This window comes from Schistocerca gregaria, chromosome 1 (genome assembly GCF_023897955.1).
Source record: "Schistocerca gregaria isolate iqSchGreg1 chromosome 1, iqSchGreg1.2, whole genome shotgun sequence".
In the NCBI taxonomy this organism is placed as follows: domain Eukaryota; kingdom Metazoa; phylum Arthropoda; class Insecta; order Orthoptera; family Acrididae; genus Schistocerca; species Schistocerca gregaria.
Window position 1 is genome coordinate 975,325,591 of NC_064920.1, and position 24,488 is coordinate 975,350,078.

At 39.0% G+C, this 24,488-nt stretch overlaps 1 protein-coding gene across 1 annotated transcript in view; it reads left to right on the top strand.

Annotated features, from left to right (window-relative positions):
• LOC126311099 (probable E3 ubiquitin-protein ligase HECTD2) overlaps positions 1-23,353 on the top strand; it is a 418,213-nt gene extending 394,860 nt beyond the window's left edge. Inside the window, exons 15-16 of the mRNA XM_049992125.1 lie at positions 220-335; positions 22,714-23,353. Of these exons, the coding sequence (XP_049848082.1) occupies positions 220-335; positions 22,714-22,978 (381 nt within the window). The 3' untranslated portion in view covers positions 22,979-23,353. The remainder of the gene's footprint in view (positions 1-219; positions 336-22,713) is intronic.
• The last annotated feature ends 1,135 nt before the right edge of the window (positions 23,354-24,488 follow it).

Consider the following 24,488-nt stretch of genomic DNA (forward strand, 5'->3'; position numbering starts at 1 on the left):
CAATTGCCTTAATTTGCGGTACACTTCTCTCTATTACAAATACCTGTGGTGGAAACATGTTTATGTGTCACATGTTAAAGACAATTTTAGATAAATAAGAAAAATTATTTCAGCACAGACTCTCTGATTCTTGCAGAGTCCATAGTTTCTTCATTTTTATATTTTTTATTTCTATATCTATATTACTTAAATATTATATAGCCTTATATGTTGCTTTAGATGCTCAGACCAGAAGAGGTGGAGATGCTTGTATGTGGTTCCCCAACACTTGATTTAAATGAGTTGCGGAAAGTTACAGAGTATGATGGATATAAAGCTGATGATTTAATTATTATGTGAGTATAATAAAGTCTAACTGATATTATTGCCTTGTGTGTTGTTTTTAAGGTTGTTCCTTTAATATATTAATATTATAATGTTTAAACAATGGAAAATCCAAGATGGAGTGTAACATTATTATGGGAAGGAAAGTTGCTACTCATGATATAGTAGAGATGCTAAGTTGCAGATAGGCACAAGACTCTCACAATTAAAGCTTTCAGCCATTAAGGCCTTCGTCAGCAATAGATACACTTACGCACACACACTCACACAAACACAACTCACACATACTCCTGCAGTCTCAGGCAACTGCAGTTGTGTGTGTGTGTGTGTGTGTGTGTGTGTGTGTGTGTGCATAAGTGTGTCTATTGCTGACAAAGTCCTTAATGGCTGAATGCTGTAATTGTGAGAGTCTTTTTGCTGTGCCTGTCTGGTATTCAGCATCTTTGATATATGGTGAGCAGTAACTATTATAATGTTTACTGTGATATTCTGTATTACTACCGGTATCTAGATTGTTCTTGTTCTGTTAGTTTCTGCACTGTATTGCATTTCGTAGAACACAGACTTCCAAACAATTGATTTGTGTAAGAAAACCACATATTTAAAAAAAATGCAGTAAGAATACAGTGTAAATTTCTAATTTTCCATGCCGCAAACCACTTCAAAGAACTTTGAATCTGTAGACCTACTTTCCAGTACACTTAGTCCTCAAAGGTATTTGTTGTAAAAACTGTGAAATGTAATATATTCATTTCATAAAGTACATTGGTATGGTAAGGGAACTGTTAACATGACCTTGTGTAATATTCAATGACATAATGATCACCTGCATTCAAGAACTAAATATTATTCCTAATGTTAATTGTAAAAAGGTATTTCTTCTTAGGGCACATAGATACATTTTAAGCAGCTCCTTTTTATTCATTTATATGCATAGCACATGCTCTTAACTTCACTAATGAACTGATGCAGTATGCAGGCCACATCTGAGTGCTATAGTGCATCTGTAGTGCTAAAAATGTGTTTGCTATGTGTATAAATGCAAAAATAAGGAGCTACAAGCTATAGAATAAAACACAGCTGTTCAAAAAGGCAGAATGCTGATGAAGATATAAAAGCATTACGACAATTTAAGATGAGTGAGAACCCAAAATACAAAGTATTACACCAATTTAAGATGAACGAAAACTCAAAATACAAAAGCTATATAAAAATTGGCTGACTGCTGTAGTTCTTTAAGTAATTTAATCCAGAGCTACAGAACTCTACCACCATACTCATGGACAAACCATCAATACATACTTTTACCGACTCTAGTCAGCCAAGAAGTTATTGCTTACCATACATTTCAGATATGTGAAATGTATAACAGAGATTGTTGTTCATCTTACTATATGTCTACAATGCCATTGGTTCTTAAGACAAGGAATCATCATAAAGTAAATGAATCAGAGTCTGTGTCCGTATGGGCTAAAGGTGCACTGAATTGTGCCAAGATTAAAGTTATTGGTGATGTGACACATTGCTATAGAAACTGAAATAAAGTACCTGACCTTTCCTTAATGAGTAAACACTGCAAAGTCCTGGTTGGAATATCAACATCATTATGGAAACAACAGACTGCTACTCATCATAAAGGTGATACACTGAGTTGCAGACAGTCATGATGAAAAGACTGATACATATAAGCTTTTGGCCAAAGCCTACTTCAGAAAAAGGAATGCACACACTTTCACACAAGCAATCACACCTCACACACACACATACGAGTAATACCTTCGGCCACTCCAGCCAAATTGTAACAGAGAAACGTTGAATGGAAGCAATAATTCAGAGTGGGGGAGGGAAGGGGAAGGGGTAGCAAGTTACAGATGAACGTGGACGAAGGATAGTGTGGCCAGAGATAGCGATCATGTGTGTGTGTGTGTGTGTGTGTGTGTGTGTGTGTGTGTGTGTGTGTACAAACAGGAGTTATATTTACAACATATTCTTCACTCATGAAATCTTCCCAGCCTCTACCTCCCCACACTTTCCATCCAACAATTTCCACCCCATTTGTCTGATGTCCTTCCCCCAATTCACGTCCCCTCAGTTTCACTGAGCACCCCTCTTTGCCAGTGCACACACTAGTTGCGCCTACCAGTTTTTTCCCATCTCTGCTCCTCTCCCTTTCTGTTCCCCATCTCCCTCCCCCTCCTCCACAGCCACCCAAAGCTGCACCTGTCTGACTTGTCTCACCACCTCTGGTCCCTGCGTGTTCTGCCAGGCATCACCAATTCCTCTTCCCTCACCCATACCTGCTAGTCATTCCCCTTCTCCACTTCTCTCCGGATTGTTACTCCTGATCAGCATGTTTCTGTTGGAATCTGGGTAGAGTAGCCAGAGGCAGCAGTCATGTGTGTGTGTGTGTGTGTGTGTGTGTGTGTGTGTGTGTGTGTGTGTGTGCGCGCGCGCGCACATGCGTGTGTGTGTGCGTCCATGTGGGCGTAGGTGTGGGCGTGGGTGTGGGTGTGAGGGTGCAGGTGCGGGTGCGGTGAGAGAGAGGGGGAGGGGTGTGAAGTTGGCTTGTGTGAATGTGTGTGGATTCTGTTTTCTGAAAATGGCTTTGGCCAAAGCATATATGTAACAATTGTGCCTGTCTGCAACTCAAGATGTCATGTTTACGGTGATTAGTAATCTATCCTTTCATAATATTGTTGATATTCCAACCTGGACTTTCCATTGTTTAATATGAAAAGGTCTTTCATACTCCAGACCAAAGCTCTGAGAGTCATAATGACAGTCAAATCAGAAACATCTTGTAACAGCCTATTCATTAGTTTTAATACTCTCACAATTGAGGAGCATTTTTCCAAAATTCCATATATGCAAAAAAAATTCAAAACTGAGTTAGATGTGGTACTGGAACAATGTCAACTGTTTGCATCAATCCCTGAACCAAAAATTGACTACTGCTGTGTGTATGAATGCTCCAAATGATAAGGTTTTGGCAAAAGACAATATATGCATTCTTACAGTTACAGCAAAAGTCGAAAAATGCAGTACAATTACACTCTGGTGTCTTGGCTCTCTTTCCACAGCTAGTAGTTAACAATAATGGAGTACACTGGTTGCTTTAAGTAATGTTATTCATTGTTATAACAATATTTACTGGCTGGTGCAGTGGTGCAGACAGACTTCATTGTCAACGGAACACCTGCATCTTACTTTTAGGCAAATATTTCCTTGACTCTTGTGTGTACATCTACAAAGAAGCATTGAAAATGAAAGCAGAATGCATGATGATTCTTGAGGTTCTGAAAATGACATACAGGTCAAAGAATGTTCCAATTGGAGAAAATCCCAATTCAAGAATAGCTTACATCAACCTGAAAAACAAACAAAAAAGTATAAAAAGGAACCTATCATTAAATCCAATCATGGATTTGAGGTTTTGCCTTCAAATGTTAATAAATTTTACAAACAAAACCAGGACACCTCATACCAATTCCAGCTCCCCTTGTAAGGCTGGTTTAATCAACATAAAAGCAGAAACATGTCCGCAGAAGAAGAATGAACTAGACATAGACTGCAGAAAATTCGTGCAAAGTGGTTTCATGATATAATGAAGGTAAGATAATCCTACAGTCATTAAGCTTTGCTTTGACATGCATCAAAACCAGCCTATTCAAAAACTATCAGTCACTGAGGTTTTCTATTCTGAACAAGTATGGTTATACAGTCCATGGATCATGATCCATATTAAGGAGCAAAAAAAGAGAAAGCACTGTTTTCTGCACCTGGTTGGAGACAAACTCTTCAAGAGGATGCAATCAAGTTTCTTCAGCTTTGCTGGATTTTCTTTCTGATATAGATAAAAACAATCAAACCAGGACATCAATACTATATATCTACTCTGAGATTCTTGCAACAGCCAAAATAAAAACAGTTATATGATGGTGATGCTTACAGCATTCTTGAAAAAGAACACAAAATTCAATAATATTCATCACTTCTTCCCTGCTTATTGCCATAGCTACATGCCTCCAGATCAAGTGTTTGGTTGAACTGAAAAGTCTTACAGAACATCTTGTTTCCTAAGGAATATTGTGATATTTTAGAAGAGCATGGTACTCACAAAAATTCTGAAGAGAGACTGGACTGTTAAAAATCTAAAAGATAGTGCACAGACAGTACTAAAATCCTAAGCTACCATTCAAAATGAACAGCCAAAGTGTCATTTCATATAAAGAAAACTAAGTAATGCATTCTCCAGAAATCAACTACATACTGAGATGAAAGAAACTATCCATCCAATATTACTGACGTCCATCCTTTTGCCAAAACAAAATATAGAAAAGAAGAAAGACATGTGTGCCCTGCTAAAGTATTTTGAAATTGCAGATGATTCAAAGGAGTTTTACAGAGATGTCCCAGATGATTAGCATAAAGATATAAGAGGGAAACCTTAATGGTAACAATGTGATTGTAAAATGCAATATTTTTTGTATTATTCATTTCATACTTCATGTTGTAGTGACAATAATAATAATAATATAAGCTAAATAATTATGTTAAAACAGTTTCATTGTCATTACTGTAATTATCCTACTGTATTTCTATTATTATTGTTTGTGTTCTCAATAAAGTCAAACAATATAAATAAAAAATGCTGTATAATTACAAATATGCAAATATTGGTATTTTTACAACAATGGAGGCATATAATAGACACTACATCACATCAAAAAATAGTTGTGAAAATAAATACATGGAATTAAAGAAGGAAGTGTAACTGCTTCCAGCAATAATTATAAGCATTTATTGACTTTTGAAAGAAACTAGAAGGATCACACCTTAGTATACTGTTATAAAAATTAAATTTTGGTGTATTTCATTTGAATGCTTTATTAATGGCAGTGAAATCCATCAGTCATGTAAAAATTCAGATCCTCAAACATATGTATCTAGGTGAAAACAGAAATTTGTGAAAAATTTTATCTGTTGCATTTATAATGGTTTGAAAAAATGCTACTCAATTTAGCCATATAGCCATGCATACACTACAAATTATAATGTTAGTAAAAGGGATGTTAGGGTCAGAGACAGGAACATACATTTCACAACCATTGTATAAGGCATACAATAAATTTGCATGTTCAACAGAAGATTAATACTGAAAGAAAAATTTCCTTATGTCAAAGGTCCTTTTTTTCATAATGTGCTACCTAATGATCTTTAGTTATTGAAGAAAGACCTGAATAATAACCTGGAATAATAGTGGAAGTGATCATTCCCATCCAAACAATGAATGTACTGCCAAATTGCGTATAACAACAACTGTTGCACTATAGACTACATCGTTGTCATCACCATACGAATAACTGTAGAACTGAGGTAAAAACGTCTTGTTTTCACAAATAATCCTGTAAATGTCCACAGCTGATACTGTTCGTGCATGTAAAATGCAGAAAATAAATAAGCAAATGATATATACATGAACAAATCAATTATTTGCTTGGCGAGACAGGGATATTTCTTTTTCTGTAAGATAAACACTTAATGTGTTTACTGCAAATAAACCCTATTCCTCACAGTGTATGGGATCATTGGCTTTATGTTCTTGATCGAGGTGTTAGTGTCATGGGCAAAGATAAGTTCTGAAAATCATTTTAATGTCTTTGATATACCAAGTATTTATAAGGAGAACAAAAGTAGACCAAGTGCTAAACCTTAATCAATACTATATTTTTTCCTATTCTGATTATTATTGGCACTCATTCATATAAGCCAACAGAAAGTCTGAGTTGTTCAGTAGAAACAGTACATGTTAATAGGCAGATGAATTACTAATTTTCAGTAATATAATGAGTCTCTTAGTCCAAAAGCCAGTATTTCTTTGAGAAATCCAGACTATCTATTTTTAATGCAGGTCCTTTCAGCCATTATTTTGAGGAAGCCAAAGATACAGTATTTATAGCCAATGATTTCAGTGCTGTCATAATACCATTGTTTGGATATGATTCTGTTGTTATTGATTTTTCTGCTTAATAATACTCCACATTATTTAGTTTTGGAATATGCTTCATTTTTTATGTAGATACTATTCTGTTTTGCTTTTGATGAATGAGGATTTTAATAGAATGAATAGAGACCAGCCTTGCTTCATGTTTATGGCCAATTCTCTGAAATAGACAAGAGTGGCATCTTCCTGTCATGCAATACTTTTATCTCAGATGTTAACTTCCTTTACTCAGCCATTTTCTCCATCTTAGATAAAACACAAGAGTCAAAGTGCCATAGGAATATATTTAATAAGAAATTAAATTTCTGACTTGCAATGTCTGCTTCATACCCCTGTTTGTATTATAATTCAGGTAAATGTTTACCTAAGCTCTGATTGCCCTACTGCTGACAGTTTTTTTCCCTTTAGTACTTACACCTAAGTTACCAGTACATCTTGTTGTAACCAGACAACTATTTTTCTTAAACCATCTGATTAACTACAGATAGTCGACAATACCTGCTGCACATTTTTCTTGAATTCTTGCTGAGAATGACATTGCAGGAACCAGAGTTGAATGTCAATAACTGGATTTATCTCTGACCAATATTAAATTTCATAAAATTAAGATTAAAGTTCTTAAATGCAATTAAACCAGTATTACTTCTACAAAGTACTGAAAATAAACTTCTCATTGGTTTGATGAAATACATGCTACCCCATTAAAGAAGGACAAGCTGTCAAAACAATTGTGTCATTTATCAGATCATTTTTGGTTACTGTGTAAGCTTCTATATATACATGACTATATCCCAGCTGTTCACTATTATGAAGCGGAAGTTCGATTACTCACTGTCGGAGCATACTCCTATGTTTGAAATAATGTGGCTGCTATATAAATCCTCCTGCCATATATCTCTCTCTCACACGCACACACACACACACACACACACACACACACACACACACACACACACACACACACACAGTATATACATTGCTACTTACCACATAGAGGAGACGTTGAGTCGCAGACAGGAACAACAGAAATAATGCTGACAGTGGTCATTACATTACTACTTGTTCCATTGATCATGAATGTGACATTTCATAATAATGTGCAATGTGTCCACTTAACATCAGTTTCCTTTACACAATATACACATATTTTCCTATGTCATATCTCAAAAAAATTCATCTTTGTGTGTGTGTGTGTTTTGTCTGTTTTAGAAGAAGGCCTTTTTTGGCTGAAAGTTTCATGTTCAGCAAACTTTCTGTTGTGCCTGTCTGTGACTCAGCATTTCCTGTGTTTGGTGATTAGCAATCTGTCCTTTTCATAATAATGTCATTATTCCATCCTGGATTTTGCACTGTTTCTTATATATAAACCTCCTCTGAACAGCATATTATCCACATGACTTTCTGTCTGGTATCTCTCTGCATTGTGCACCTACCTTTGGCTCTGTCAAGTGGGAGTTTTGGCACATAAAATTAAAAAAATGTATGAAATCGTAAGATTACACAATAATCTCATCCATTTATTAATGCAACTCTCCCCCCCCCCCCCCCCCCCCACCCACCCACCCGATTGCTTGCTCCACAAACTCACAGTTTAGTTATTGGGAACTCCAACGTTAGGCGGGTGATGGAGCCCCTTAGGGAAATAGTGGAAAGGTCAGGGAAGAAGGCCAGTGTTCACTCTGTATGCTTTCCAGGGGGTCTCATCCGAGATGTGGAGGAGTCCCTACCAGCGGCGATAGAGAGCACTGGGTGCACCCAACTGCAAATTGTTGCTCATGTCGGCACCAATGACTCCTGTGTCTGGGTTCAGAGGTCATCCTCAGGTTGTACAGGTGGTTGGCAGAATTGGTGAAGGCAGAAAGCCTTGCTGGTGGGGTGGAATCAGAGCTAACTATTTGTAGTATCGTTCCCAGAACTGATCGCGGTCCTTTGGTTTGGAGCCGAGTGGAAAGCTTAAACCAGAGGCTCAGACGATTCTGCGGAGATCTGGGGTGCAAATTTCTCGACCTCCACTATCGGGTGGAGAAATGTAGGGTCCCCCTGAATAGGTCAGGCATGCACTAAACGCCGGAAGTGGCTACAAGCGTAGCGGAGTACGTGTGGAGTGCACATGGGGGTTTTTTAGGTTAGAGAATTCCCTCCCTAGGCCCGACAAGATGCCTCCTGCAAGGTAGGAGTAGGCAAAATGCAACAGGGAATAACAATATTAATGTGCTAATAGTTAACCGCAGGAGCATCTATAGAAAGGTCCCAGAACTGCTCTCATTAATAAATGGCCACAAAGAAAGTTGGCTGAAACCAGACGTAAACAGTAATGAAATCCTAAACTCAGATTGGAATGTATACCGCAGAGACAGGCTGGACAGTGAAGGGGGAGGTGTGTTTGTAGTGATAAGAAGTGCAATAGTATCTATGCAAATTGATGGAGATCCGAAATGTGAAATAATTTGGGTGAAGGTCACGGTTAAAGCAGGCTCAGACGTGGTAATTGGATGTCTCTATAGGCCCCCTGGCTCAGCAGATGTTGTGGCTGAGCACCTGAAGGATAATTTGGAAAATATTTCGAGTAGATTTCCCCACCATGTTATAGTTATGGGTGGAGATTTTAATTTGCCGAATGTAGACTGGGAGACTCAATGTTCATAACGAGTGGCAGGGACAAAGAACCCAGTAAATTTTTTTTAAGTGCTTTACCTGAAAACTACCTTTAACAGTTAAACATAGAACCGACTCATGGCGATAACATATTAGACCTTCTGATGACAAACAGACCCGAACTATTTGAAACAGTTATCGCAGAACAGGTAATCAGTGATCATAAAGCGGTTACAGCATCAATGATTCCAGTCGTAAATAGAAATATTGAAAAAGGTAGGAAGATTTTTCTGTTTAGGAAAAGTGACAAAAAGCAGATTACAGATTACCTGATGGCTCAACACAAAAGTTTTGTTTCAAGTACACATAGTGTTGAGGATCAGTGGACAAAGTTCAAAACCATTGTACAATATGCGTTAGATGAGTATGTGCCAAGCAAGATCATAAGAGATGGAAAAGAGCCACCGAGGTACAACAACCAAGTTGGAAAACTGCTGCAGAAGCAAAGGGAACTTCACAGCAAGCATAAACATATCCTTGCAGACAAGCAAAAATTACGTGAAGCGAAATGTAGTGTGAGGAGGGATGTGCGAGAGGCGTTCAAAGAATTTGAAAGTAAAGTTCTATGTACTGACTTGGCAGAAAATCCTAAGAAATTTTGGTCTTATGTCAAAGCGGTAGGTGGATCAAAACAAAATGTCCAGACATTCTGTGACCAAAATGGTACTGAAACAGAGGATGACAGACTAAAGGCCGAAATGCTAAATGTCTTCTTCTAAAGCTGTTTCAAAGAGGAAGACTGCACTGTAGTTCCTTCTCTAGATTGTCGCACAGTTGACAAAATGGTAGATATCGAAGTAGATGACAGAGGGATAGAGAAACAAATAAAATCGCTCAAAAGAGGAAAGGCCGCTGGACCTGATGGGATACCAGTTCGATTTTACACAGAGTACGTGAAGGAACTTGCCCCCCTTCTTGCAGTGGTGTACTGTAGGTCTCTAGAAGAGCATAGCATTCCAAAGGATTGGAAAAGGGCACAGGTCATCCCTGTTTTCAAGAAGGGATGTCGAACAGATGTGCAGAACTATAGACCTATATCTCTAACGTCGATCAGTTGTAGAATTTTGGAACACATATTATGCTTCAGTATAATGACTTTCCTGGACGCTAGAAATCTGCTCTGTAGGAATTAGCATGGGTTTCGAAAAAAAGGTCGTGTGAAACCCAGCTCGCGCTATTCGTCCACAAGACTCAGAGGGCCATAGACATGGGTTCACAGGAAGATGCCATGTTTCTTGACTTCCACAAGGCATTCGATACAGTTCCCCACAGTCGTTTAATGAACAAAGTAAGAGCATATGGACTATTAGACCAATTATGTGATTGTATTGAGGACTTCCTAGATAACAGAATGCAGCATGTCATTCTCAATGGAGAGAAGTCTTCTGAAGTAAGAGTGATTTCAGGTGTGCCGCAGGGTAGCGTCATAGGACCATTGCTATTCACAATATACATAAATGACCTGGTGGATGACATCAGAAGTTCACTGAGGCTTTTTGCAGATGATGCTGTGGTGTATCGAAAGGTTGTAACAATGTAAAATTGTACTGAAATGCAGGAGGATCTGCAGTGAATTGACGTATGGTGCAGGGAATGGCAATTGAATCTCAATGTAGACAAGTGTAATGTGCTGCGAATATATAGAAAGATAGATCCCTTATCATTTAGCTACAAAATAGCAGGTCAGCAACTGGAAGCAGTTAATTCCATAAATTATCTGGGAGTATGCATTAGGAGTGATTTAAAATGGAATGATCATATAATGTTGATCGTCGGTAAAGCAGATGCCAGACTGAGATTCATTGGAAGACTTCTAAGGCAATGCAATCCAAAAACAAAGGAAGTAGGTTACAGTACGCTTGTTCGACCACTGCTTGAATACTACTCAGCAGTGTGGCATCCATACCAGATAGGGTTGATAGAAGAGATAGAGAAGATTCAACGGAGAGCAGCACGCTTTGTTACAGGATCATTTAGTAATCGCGAAAGTGTTACGGAGATGATAGATAAACTCCAGTAGAAGACTCTGCAGGAGAGACGCTCAGTAGCTCGGTATGGACTTTTGTTGAAGTTTTGAGAACATACCTTCACCGAAGAGTCAATCAGTATATTGCTCCCTCCTACATATACCTCGCGAAGAGACCATGAGGATAAAATCAGAGAGATTAGAGCCCACACAGAAACATACCGACAATTCTTCTTTCCACAAACAATACAAGACTGGAACAGAAGGGAGAACCGATAGAGGTACTCAAGGTCCCCTCCTCCACACATCGTGAGGTGGCTTGTGGAGTATGGATGTAGATGTAGATGTAGATGAACCTGATGAGTGTTTGAATTCATGCTTGGCGATAAAGTTCGATACAGTGAAGGAACTGCAGATTGCAGTTTCAACAGTGAGATGCGAGCCACTGCAAGCTTGTTGTAAGTGTGAGCAATGCATTGTTTCAGTTCATCGTTCTCATGGCAGAACACTCGTGAACTAAATCCCATGTTGCGAAGGAAACGGAATGAGGAGAATGGGTGCCAGAGCACGGTATCTGAGTGTTAGAAGAGTGGTGTAACAATGAACACTGGACTACGTTCGGGGAGAGCTTGTAATGGGACAAAAACTCCATACCGAGAATTGGTTCATTGATGTCGGCGATGTAGAAGGTCACGGGAAAGCAGAGAAATGGATATGTGCACCATCACTTTCACAGCACCAATAGTTTGTAACGTTGATGCGTTGACAGCTCATAGGAGAGACTTCATCAGTGAAAAGTCGGTAGGAGCCAACAATGAAGTAATGATAGACATGTCAGTGCCAGTGTCAATTAGGTAGACAAACAGTGATGAAAAGTCTGTCACATATAAATGACCGCTCAGCCGATGGCACGAGCAAACGGAGTGCAATGTTAGGGGATGCCTGTGAAGTTCCCCGCAGGACTCGGTGTCACTTAGTTCCTGCAGTCAGCGTTTGTGTGTTGGCAAGGTAACCTGCACTTCTTGGCCCCAGCCCCAAAAAGCTTGTGGTACCAACATTACAGATGAGCCGGATGTGGTGCTGGCGGTGACTGTGATAGCGGGGGAGGCTTGTCCTTATTGATCTGTTCTGGGACATAAACTGGTACGTATGGAGTGTGGGCAATTCTTGAGTTCTTGGAAAGAGGAGAGAGTGAACAAGTACTGACTGGCAGAGTAGAAGGTGTGGAAGTGGAACCGGCCCTGCCCCTGCCTGCAGACTGCCAGTAAACAGGAGGTGTAGTGTCACACAGCAATGGTGGATGAGCTGGGTGTTTCTGGTGCAGGAGTGCATACAGCTGATCTGCAATGCATAGGTGAGAACCAATAGACTCGAATGAGTTCAGCAGTAGGTGTATCTGTAGGTTGGTAACTTGTAACTTGGCAGACCATACCACCCACAGGGTGATGGCTCGCATCGTGTGTTCACTCACGAATAATCTGAGGCAGTGCCAAAGTTGTGACAGAGTGTGGCCCCCCAGGTGTTCCTCATACAGAATCATGATTATTAATTCCTGTGGCGAGCAGACAAGTTGGTCTAATATTGTTTTCTTGGTGAACTCATACTTCGGTGGTGGTGGAGGCGAAAGTAGGAGATCACAAATTAAATCTAAGTGGTTGTGAAGGTGTGTGACCAAACATAGGAACTTGGAGTTGTCATCAGTCACTTGCAGCTCGAAGAGGTGCTCCACCAGTGCAAACCATGAAACTGGATTGTCCTCGTATAGGGGAGGTTGCTTGGGTAGGCAGCCTGGAGGTGGAGACAAAGGTGTGTTCGGCGTGTATTGGAAGGCCTGCGTTCCTGCTGCACAAGAGTTCATGCTGGGATACAGCAGTACCAGAACAGAAATGTTACTAGCACACATGTTCGGAACAACGGCTTGTTGTAAAGTCTCTGAAGATGCCCAAGAATATGACATGGCAGGCACAGTCAGTACCGTGGAAGCAAACGGGCCAGCAGCATGTAATGAGGGCCCATAAACTGGACCAGAAATTGCAGGAATAGCACTGACATTGTCCAACTTGGAAATGATGCAGAAGGCCGACATGGCAGACATAGATGGTACTGTGGAAGGAGTCAGAATCAAGGGCCCCCATGGGTAAGGGGGAGTGGGGTGGGGGGAGGAGGGGGGGAGGGGTGTCCTGGAACTTAAAGTGGCAACAACGAGAGTTTTCCAGACACACTGTCCATGCACCCTTTGTGGTAGGACCATAAGAAACTGGTGAAACCTGTTGACAGTTGTACTGTCATGATACAACTTTGCTGGTGAAGAGGGTATGTTGAGTGTACTCGTACCCACATAGTCACGAAATTGGGCCGCCAATCCAGTGGTTTGTTCTGGCAGGCTGAAGGCATAAAAATGTCTGTCACTGATTTGTGAGGAAGGTGAGGCTGGTGCAGCTTGTGTGTTTTGCACAAATGACAGTGTTGCACACAGCATTACTGTAACTGATGTCATGGTGCGTAGAGGATCAAAGCACATGTGCGAACTTCAGTCCCTTTGAACTTTGTACGAGCGATCGATGATCACACTATTTAGTAGATTGTTCACTTCACTTTTCACTTGTTGTTGTGCATAATCCAGCGAAACAAAACTTGAGTTCATTGTATGAGGTAACTGCATAACACTCGGTCGTTGTGGAGTTGCTAAAGTAGAGGTTATTCTCATTGAAGATCATGGATCATTGTCCGTTAGCTGTGAAATAACCAATGGCCTGGTTGTAAGAGCTGGACCTCCAAATCTTCACAAAGAATGTTTGGTGATGGCGTCATATGTGAAACCTGTTGATCCTATATGACCAGAGCGGAAGCTGCAGAAGACATAGAACTTTTTGTCCAGTGTCACCAATATGGGATTCTGGATACGGATCGTAATACACTCAATAAACAGTTCCCAAGTTTTCTATATACACATATATTTTACCATAAAGACTGATACACATGAACACTGCATTAAGTACAAAGGCAGACTCAATTAAACATGGTGGCTTGTCAGAGCAGTTAAGGTTCCAAAGATTGTAATTTGTGTGGTCGATGTGACCTATCAACACCACACTAAAGTAGACCCATCTCTTGGTTTCTGCCAATCAGCACTCATCAGTGACACTGCAACTTGCAAAAATTCACTTGTCTTACATTCATAGTGCAACTTCTGATGTGCTCCTACTGGTGGCACATGTGAATGAAATGATAGGCCTGAAAAGAGGTAGGTTGTCCAAAAAATAAGTAGCCAAAGCATCTGGTAAAATACGTTGTACTCTTGAGGCCCCGTGTCCTCCAAATTTGGTTGGTATGCATCAGTATCATCTCAAGTTAAAGATAGGTGTGCATCACACCAGAATACAAGGAGCCTTCATGGAAGCCACTAATTCTGACTAATCATCTCCCCAAAGTACTTTTGACAAACTAGCAGCATCAGTGGGAAATCATTGAATAGGTGTGCTTGAACACACACATTCCAGGACACCTGCACAAAATATGCTGACACACGTGATTTTATACATGAAATGCCAGGATATTTAAGCTACTTGTGGGCACTGTTCTCCAGAAGATTCTCCACTACTATTAGTTTTCTCTACTCAGTTGTCACCACAAGGCCATATGTGATTATCTGGTGCACAGAATGATGCAGTATCATGACCAGAAATGCACAAATTCTCTTTCTAGCTTGCCTGCCCCTGTCTCCACCACAACTATAAAGCAGCTCAGTCTGCGACAATGGAGACCAAGGGTGCATATGTACTGAAGCACAGTAGTTAAACAGGCCAACTTGGGTTCCTGCAAGCCTGGCAAGCTTTACAGGACCCATTCAGGCTGCTGCGCCCAACAACATGCTGCACTGTCAGTCCAACACAACTAGCCATGTACGCATTTATGCAGGTAGTTTCACTGCAGCTCATTTATCATAAGAGCGGGAGCAGCAAAATGGACAAACCAAACTTAAAGAAGGCTGTGGAGAAATTGTGATATGGGGAATATGTATCAGTCACAAAAAAGGGGCGCAAATTCAGCAAAGGAAAAGTTTTTTTTTTTCTTTATGAGGCAGCTTCAAATAAATCAGAAGGCGTCCTGCAATGCAGATTATGTACAATGTTACTAAACATTTATTCGGGGACATAGAATATCTTACAACATGACTGTAAATTTGACCAGCAGCTTCTTCACTCTATAAATATTGTGCCAGAGGATCAGGTCTGTGGAAATGTGTGCAAAGGATTTGATGCCATTTAGTTTCTAAATTTATGGCAAACATTGATTGAAATATGAAAAAAAGCCATGGTTCATTGGATATTGAAAACCACATACTGGTGGCATGCAACAAAGTTTGAAGAAAACTTACGATGTAAGAAAAGCTTCTTCTTTCAGACATATAATGTTTAGATTAATTAATATAAAAGATAAAATTTGTGTTTGCTAATTGCTAAATGCATTTGCCGCCCCCCTCCCCCCCCCATGAACCATGGACCTTGCCGTTGGTGGGGAGGCTTGCGTGCCTCAGCGATACACATAGCCGTACCAAAGGTGCAACCACAACGGAGGGGTATCTGTTGAGGCCAGACAAACGTGTGGTTCCTGAAGAGGGGCAGCAGCCTTTTCAGTAGTTGCAAGGGCAACAGTCTGGATGATTGACTGATCTGGCCTTGTAACAATAACCAAAACGGCCTTGCTGTGCTAGTACTGTGAACGGCTGAAAGCAAGGGGAAACTACGGCCGTAATTTTTCCCGAGGGCATGCAGCTTTACTGTATGATTAAATGATGATGGCGTCCTCTTGGGTAAAATATTCTGGAGGTAAAATAGTCCCCCATTCGATTCTCCGGGCGGGGACTACTCAAGAGGATGTCATTATCAGGAGAAAGGAAACTGGTGTTCGACGGATCGGAGCGTGGAATGTCAGATCCCTTAATCGGGCAGGTAGGTTAGAAAATTTAAAAAGGGAAATGCATAGGTTAAAGTTAGATGTAGTGAGAATTAGTAAAGTTTGGTGGCAGGAGGAACAAGACTTTTGGTCAGGTGACTACAGGGTTATAAACACAAAATCAAATAGGGGTAATGCAGGAGTAGGTTTAATAATGAATAGGAAAATAGGAATGCAGGTAAGCTACTACAAACAGCATAGTGAACACATTATTGTGGCCAAGATAGATACGAAGCCCACACCTAATACAGTAGTACAAGTTTATATGCCAACTAGCTCTGCAGATGACGAAGAAATTGAAGAAATGTATGATGAAATAAAAGAAATTATTCAGATAGTGAAGGGAGACGAAAATTTAATAGTCATGGGTGATGGAATTCGAGTGTAGGAAAAGGGAAAGAAGGAAATGTAGTAGGTGGATATGGATTGGGGCTAAGAAATGAAAGAGGAAGCCGCCTGGTAGAATTTGCACAGAGCACAACTTAATCATAGCTAACACTTGGTTTAAGAATCATGAAAGAAGGTTGTATATATGGAAGAACCCTGGAGATACTAAAAGGTATAAGATAGATTGTATAATGGTAAGACAGAGATTTAGGAACCAGGTTTTAAATTGTAAGACATTTCCAGGGGCAGATGTGGACTCCGACCACAATCTATTGGTTATGACCTGTAGATTAAAACTGAAGAAACAGCAAAAAGGTGGGAATTTAAGGTGATAGGACCTGGATAAACTGAAAGAACCAGAGGCTGTACAGAGTTTCAGGGAGAGCATAAGGGAACAATTGACAGGAATGGGGGAAAGAAATACAGTAGAAGAAGAACGGATAGCTTTGAGGGATGAAGTAGTGAAGGCAGCAGAGGATCAAGTAGGTAAAAAGACGAGGGCTAGTAGAAATCCTTGAGTAACAGAAGAAATATAGAATTTAATTGATGAAAGGAGAAAATATAAAAATACAGTAAATGAAGCAGGCAAAAAGGAATACAAACGTCTCAAAAATGAGATTGACAGGAAGTGCAAAATGGCTAAGCAGGGATGGCTAGAGGACAAATGTAAGGATGTAGAGGCTTATGTCACTAGGGGTAAGATAGACACTGCCTACAGGAAAATCAAAGAGACGTTTGGAGATAAGAGAACCACTTGTATGAACATCAAGAGCTCAGATCGAAACCCAGTTCTAAGCAAAGAAGGGAAAGCAGAAAGGTGGAAGGAGTATATAGAGGGTCTATACAAGGGCGATGTACTTGAGGACAATATTATGGAAATGGAAGAGGATGTAGGTGAAGATGAAATGGGAGATACGATACTGCATGAAGAGTTTGACAGAGCACTGAAAGACCTGAGTCGTAACAACGCCCCCAGAGTAGACAACAAGCCAATGGAACTACTGACGGCCTTGGGAGAGCCAGTCCTGACAAAACTCTACCATCTGGTGAACAAGATGGATGAAACAGGCGAAACACCCTCAGACTTCAAGAAGAATATAATAATTCCAATCCCAAAGAAAGCAAGTTTTGACAGATGTGAAAATTACCAAAGAATCAGTTTAATAAGCCACAGCTGCAAAATACTAACACGAATTCTTTACAGACGAATGGAAAAACTAATAGAAGCCGACCTCGGGGAAGAACAGTTTGTATTCTGTAGAAATACTGGAACACGTGAGTCAATACTGGCCTTACGACTTATCTTAGAAGAAAGATTAAGGAAAGGCAAACCTACGTTTCTAGCATTTGTAGACTTAGAGAAAGCTTTTGGCAATGTTGACTGGAATACTCTCTTTCAAATTCTAAAGGTGGCAGGGGTAAAATACAGGGAGCGAAAGGCTATTTACAATTTGTACAGAAACCTGATGGCAGCTATAAGAGTCGAGGGACATGAAAGGGAAGCAGTGGTTGGGAAGGGAGTAAGACAAGGTTGTAGCCTCTCACCGATGTTATTCAATCTGTATATTGAGCAAGCAGTAAAGGAAACAAAAGAAAAATTTGGAGTAGGTATTAAAATCCGTGGAGAAGAAATAAAAACTTTGAGGTTCACTGATGACATTGTAATTCTGTCAGAGACAGCAAAGGACTTGGAAGAGCAGTTGAATGGAATGGACAGTGTCTTGAGAGGAGGCTATAAGATGAAAATCAACAAAAGCAAAATGAGGATAATGGACTGTAGTCGAATTAGGTCGGGTGATGCTGAGGGAATTAGATTAGGAAATGAGACACTTAAAGTAGTAAAGGAGTTTTGCTATTTGGGGAGCAAAATAACTGATGATGGTCGAAGTAGAGAGGATATAAAATGTAGACTGGCAATGGCAAGGAAAGCATTTCTGAAGAAGAGAAATTTGTTAACATCAAGTATAGATTTAAGTGTCAGGAAGTCTTTTCTGAAAGTATTTATATGGAGTGTAGCCATGTATGGAAGTGAAACGTGGACGATAAATAGTTTGGACAAGAAGAGAATAGAAGCTTTCAAAATGTGGTGCTACAGAAGAATGCTGAAGATTAGATGGGTAGATCACATAACTAATGAGGAAGTATTGAATAGAATTGGGGAGAAGATGAGTTTGTGGCACAACTTGACTGGAAGAAGGGATCGGTTGGTAGGACATGTTCTGAGGCATCAAGGGATCACCAGCTTAGTATTGGAGGGCAGTGTGGAGGGTAAAAATCATAGAGGGAGACCAAGAGATGAATACACCAAGCAGATTCAGAAGGATGTAGGTTGCAGTAGGTACTGGGAGATGAAGAAGCTTGCACAGGATAGAGTAGCATGGAGAGCTGCATCAAACCAATCTCAGGACTTAAGACCACAACAACAACAACAACAAATGCATTTGGGGAATTTAGAATGAACTATTTTGGTCACTTACAATGAATTCTGTAAACCTGCAAATGGGTATGATTGGGGTCATATCTGGCTGAAACACACTAAAGTTACAGAAACTAAACTTCCAATACTTACTTTAGTTGAAATTGCTGTATAATAGAGTTCTTCAGGTTCTTATGAGCAAACGATCTTGACTTTCAGAGACGGTTCTACTTGCTACAGAAAACATTAATTAGAGGTGATCTGATGATGGTTAGAATTGAAAATAACTAGTACTAGTTGAAAGAGAGTGAAGTTGCAGAGAAAACTGTTAATATTGAGCTAAAAACCAATCTCAAATTACGCTGGAAAGGAAAAAAAGGACAAATAAAATCCACCATCTTCTGGCATATGACGACTCAATATGAGTGTATATTTCACTGTGCCTCATCCTGTGATACATGGGTAAGAGGTAGATTTTTTATAAACTTCTGAACTCTAGTCATAACAGTACAATGAAAGCGTACAGAAATACCAGCTGTGTAGCATAGCAGAGCAGGGAGATGGGCAGGCAAACAGAATTCAGTAAGCTTGCATGGCTGGGCTTAGCTTGGCTTTGATTGGACATAGCTTGGATTGAGAATAGCTTGGATTGGGCACAGCTTGGCTTGGATGGAAGTAAAGCAGCCTACCCCTGTGCTGATAATGTGCAGCAGCTTGCCTGCCTGGTGAACAGGCAAGCATGGTAGGTTAAAAATGGAATGTGTATGTCTCTGAGTATGACATAAGCTTTATTCCTGTGATGTAACCATGTCTAACTCTGTAGTTATTGCCTCTGTTCAAACCTTTGAGCACCAGTGAAAGTCATTTCATATGTGATTGTATATGGCTTTACTTTACAACATCAGATGAACTACCACTGAAGCTTATTTCCCTGTTGAGGTTAGTCCACCTCCTGCTACATGATCTGCTCTCAACCAGTCTCCATCATCATCTGCTTTGAACAACCTTTTAACCCTGTTTGTAAACTTTTCTCTGTCTGTGACATCAGGTATGTCACTTTTCATAATATTCTTAATTAAACTACTTCTACTAGCAGTGACCTTTGCTTATAGTCACTCAAAGCACCTCTTGTGATAATTTTAGGACTGATCTGTGTCATCTAAACCACACTGTCAAGGTATGTTACACTCTAATTTCTGATCATCTAATCCATATTTTTATAAATGGACTATTTCTTTCGTCCCATCCTGGAACAAGTCCATTCTGCTGTTGACAACTCTGTGTCACTTATTAATTCCTATGCCAATCTCCTAGATCATTTAAGACACCTCCGTTTTACTCATCTTTGGGACCAATTTTGTCCTTACTTTGGTAGTTCTGCACCTCCTATGGCCTTTCCTTGTCACCTTTAGTCACAGTGACCAAACATGACTGTCATGCATCTCTCAGATACCACAGCTCTGCTTGATTAAAAATTACACAACATGCAAACAATATGTTGGATTTAGATGAGTGTGACATCAGTAAATTGAAAAATTTCAGCTGAATATTTTATGATCTATTTTATAATACATTAGGCTTTTCCTATACTTCTGGAAATACATAATCGTATTTTCAGAAATGAATGTGAGCAGGGAAATAACATCTCAAGTCTCAGTATTTTACCTTCTGAAGGTATTGGCCAGAAATTTTATCACATAATTTTATAGTTTCCTCAAGTGAATTTTCCTTTTGATATAAATAAACAATTTGCTTAATATAACTTTTTCTCAAAGTAGAAGTTTTTCTATTAACTGTATGAATTTCATTTATTGCAGTTGTAAATACAAATAGGGTATTAATACAATACTTGAAATCCTATATAGAATACAAATAATGGACTGAGTAATGATACACAGTTAGTTAGTTTCTTTCATGCTACATGGGTCATTTTGCATGATAAATTGTCATGATGTGGAATGAGTCATTTCATATTCATACTGCAAATTAATTTGTACCCCTATTGGTACTCTAAACATCACCATATAACCCCTCCCCCTCCCCTCCCCCCCCCCCCCCCAAATGAAAACAAGATATACAGATTTAGTTAGTAATTCCTGCACATCATCCTTTACACATTACAAACATACAAATTCTTCTACGGAACAGAAGGAGTTGTCAAGGAGAAACTTTTTCAATTTATTTTCAAATTTTACCTAGCTGTCTGTTAGACATTTATATCACTGGGTAAGTGGACAAAAACTTTTGTTGCAGCTTTGTGCACCTCTTTCTGTGCTAAAGACAACCTTAATGTTGGGTAATGAATGTCATTTTTTCTTCTAGTATTGTAATTATGTACCTCGTTGTTCCTTTTGAACTATAGTGGATTATTTATAACAAACTTCATTAAGGAATAAATATACAGTGAAGCAGTAGTCGAAATGCCCAACTCCTTAAACAGATGTCTACAAGATGATCGCAGGTGAGCACTACAGCACACACTTACAGCACACTTTTGGGGAATGAAGACCTTCTTTCTTAAAGATGAATTACCCCAGAACATTATTACATATGACATTCCTGAATGAAAAAAAGCAAAACATGTCAACTTCCTGATTTCTCTCTCCCCAAAATTTGCTATGATTCTAAGTGGAAATGTGGCTGAATTAAGTTGTTTTAGGAGTTCCAAAATGTGTTTTTTTTTTCCTATTTAAATTCTCATCAATATGGACACCTAAGAATTTTGCAGTTTCCACCCTATGTATTGTTTGATCACCATGTGCTACACTTATCATTGATGCATCACCCCTAGAGGTGCAGAACTGAATATGATGTGTCTTTGTGACATTCAGGGTCAGACCATTCACAGAAAACCAGACAGTGATACTTTCGAAAACTTTGTTCACCATTTCTTCCATTTCTGTATGTATACTGGAAGAGATTACAATACTGGTGTCATCTGCAAAAAGAACTAATTCTGCCTGTTTTACAGAAGACAGTAGTTCATTTACACATATACAGCAGTGGACCTAAGATTGAGCCTTGAGGAACTTCATACATGATTTCTCCCCAGTCATAATTAAGTCTCTGGATTCTGTTGGTTGAATTACTACTATGGCTATACCATCAGTCCCATAAAACTTCAATGTATCTAGAAGTATACTATGATTCACACAATCAAATGCCTTGGATAGGTCACAGAAAATACCTAGTGGTGTTATTTCGTTATTTAATGCTTGTAATATCTCGTGTGGAAACATATAAATGGCATTCTCAGTAGAGCAACCCTTCTGAAACCCAAACTGTGATTTTCTGAGGATATTATTGTTCCCTAGGTGAGATACTATTCTAGAATACATCACCTTCTCAAAAATTTGGGAAAATTATGTCAGCAGTGAAATAGGTCGGTAGTTACTGACATCTCTCCTATCACTTTTCTTAAAGAACCCACTGCTCAGAGATTGTTCTTGACATCTAATTCATTGTTAATTATACCTACATTCTTCCACATATCTAAAGGGCATCTTTAATGGTTAGTGTATAGAACACAATTTACTTCTTTTCATCAAGTGAAATCAACACATTGATTAATACACTGTACTTGTATTCAAGAGAACAAGGACTAGAATGTGAATCTGTTGACTTCTTTTTAGTTTTTCTGTTCCTAACAAGTGGTAGCTCTGGTGTTAAGGACAATTCCTGTCCCCTGTAACTGAGTTACTGCTACCATCAACAGTGACATAAATATTTATGATATCTTAAAACCAGATTCCTGCTGCCCTTCCTTCGCTCTTTGTGGGGAAGGCAATACTGACGCACTTCCTTCCAACCTATTACATTTATCAGATATTTTAGTATTTCAGAATAAGAAATTCTGTATACACTGTCATTTTGCAAATTGTTTGAAGAGCAAAGTGAGTAAAAAATTACAGAACTTTGTTGTTAAGCTCAGAATGTACTAAGATCAGTATGATAGCTACACATTTTATGTACCAGCAATAGCAACTAAATGATTTTTTTTTCCAGTGACTTTTGGGATGTGCTTCATTCTCTGTCTGATGAACTAAAGAAGAAATTTCTGCTTTTTGCTACTGGCAGTGACCGAGTACCAGTTGGAGGAATGGGGGAAATGACATTCAAGATTACCCGTGTGACAAATAAACCAGATAATTTGCCAGAAGCACATACTTGCTTCAATCAGCTTGTGCTCCCAACTTATGAGTCAAAAGATACTCTTCGTCAGAAGCTCATAATAGCTATTTCAAATGCTGAAGGATTTGGCCTTGAGTGAAGAGAATTAGTTCTCTTGACATTGTGCCTTTATTATCCCTGTTTGTTATTGCAACTGTTATTCATTCACTCATGCAGCAACAAAAGATTCAATGCCAAGAACAGTCAAGTATGAAACTATTTTGTGAGTTCTTACATGTACATATGTACTAAATGATGCAAATATTCTGCAAATTGTGAACAGTACAAATGAATTTTGGACACGAGTTCTAATTGATTACATTTCTAAATATATATATATATATATACATATAAAATTCTGTACTGTTGTTTGTGTATGTGTTCTTCTAAAATCAAATGCTAATTTAAAATTGTGTGTGTCTTGTTGTTTATAAACACTGCCAGTATGAATAACAAGGAGATGATTTACAAAGAACAATTTCTTATTTCTGGTCACATAAACAAAACACTATATTCTTTTTACAGAAAAATGTCTAATATGTTATTCTAACAATGGAAAATCCAGGATGGTTCAGAGGCATATTCTTATAGTAAATGGCAAGTTATTCTACAGTGACAACTTTAAAATTAGCTGAAAGTAACCTCAGAACATCACTTGGCACAATATTTTGACAGATATGACTATAAGGCAAAATATGTGCTATGCAGTTTCATAGCTATTGCCTTGCTTGTAACTCACCAAACTACATTGCAGTCAGTGCCAGAGTCTTGTTGGCTTCTGAAGAATATCTCAATTGTTTCCTGTAATGAAAAGGTTCATAGAACCATCCATAGAGTCCCACGACGACAAACTGAGTAGGTGCGTGAATACAAGGTTGGTAAAACTGATAAAGAAGCAAAAAGTTTAAAATGTTTGTACCAAGCTAACAGTCAGAACTTTTTCATTGTGGGCACTCCAGCCATAAATTTGTTGAATGATGTCTTTTTCCAATTAGGTTTTAATGTTTATTACAATCTCTAATAACTCATACAATTAATTTTGGCTTACATAGCCAATTTCAAGTTTCTTCCTTTTTAACCATGAAAAGGTCTTTACAAATATTACAGCATAAGTGGAAACATGCTGTCTTCATTCAGTCAGACTTGTTTCTCTTCTTTTTTCTTTTTCTTTTTTTTCTTTTTTTTTTAACTGATGTGATGCATTAGATGTGAAAACAATCCAATCCATCACATGAGAGATGTATTTGACTGTGTTACATGATAGAAATATTTTCAGAGTACAGCCATGAAATAAGAGGTACAATGTCTCAAAAAAATGGTTCAAATGGCTCTGAGCACTAAAGAACTCAGCTGCTGTGGTCATCACTCCCCTAGAACTTAGAACTACCTAAACCTAACTAACCTAAGGACATCACACACATCCATGCCCGAGGCAGGATTCGAACCTGCGATCGTAGCAGTCGCACGGTGTCGGACTGCGCGCCTAGAACAGCGAGACCACCGCGGCCGGCTACAATGTCTCCAATTTCTTATAAAAGAGTTCTCATAATCATTTCATTTTCATGAAAATATTAATATAAAACTAACATTTTTTTTTCTATTTTAACAAT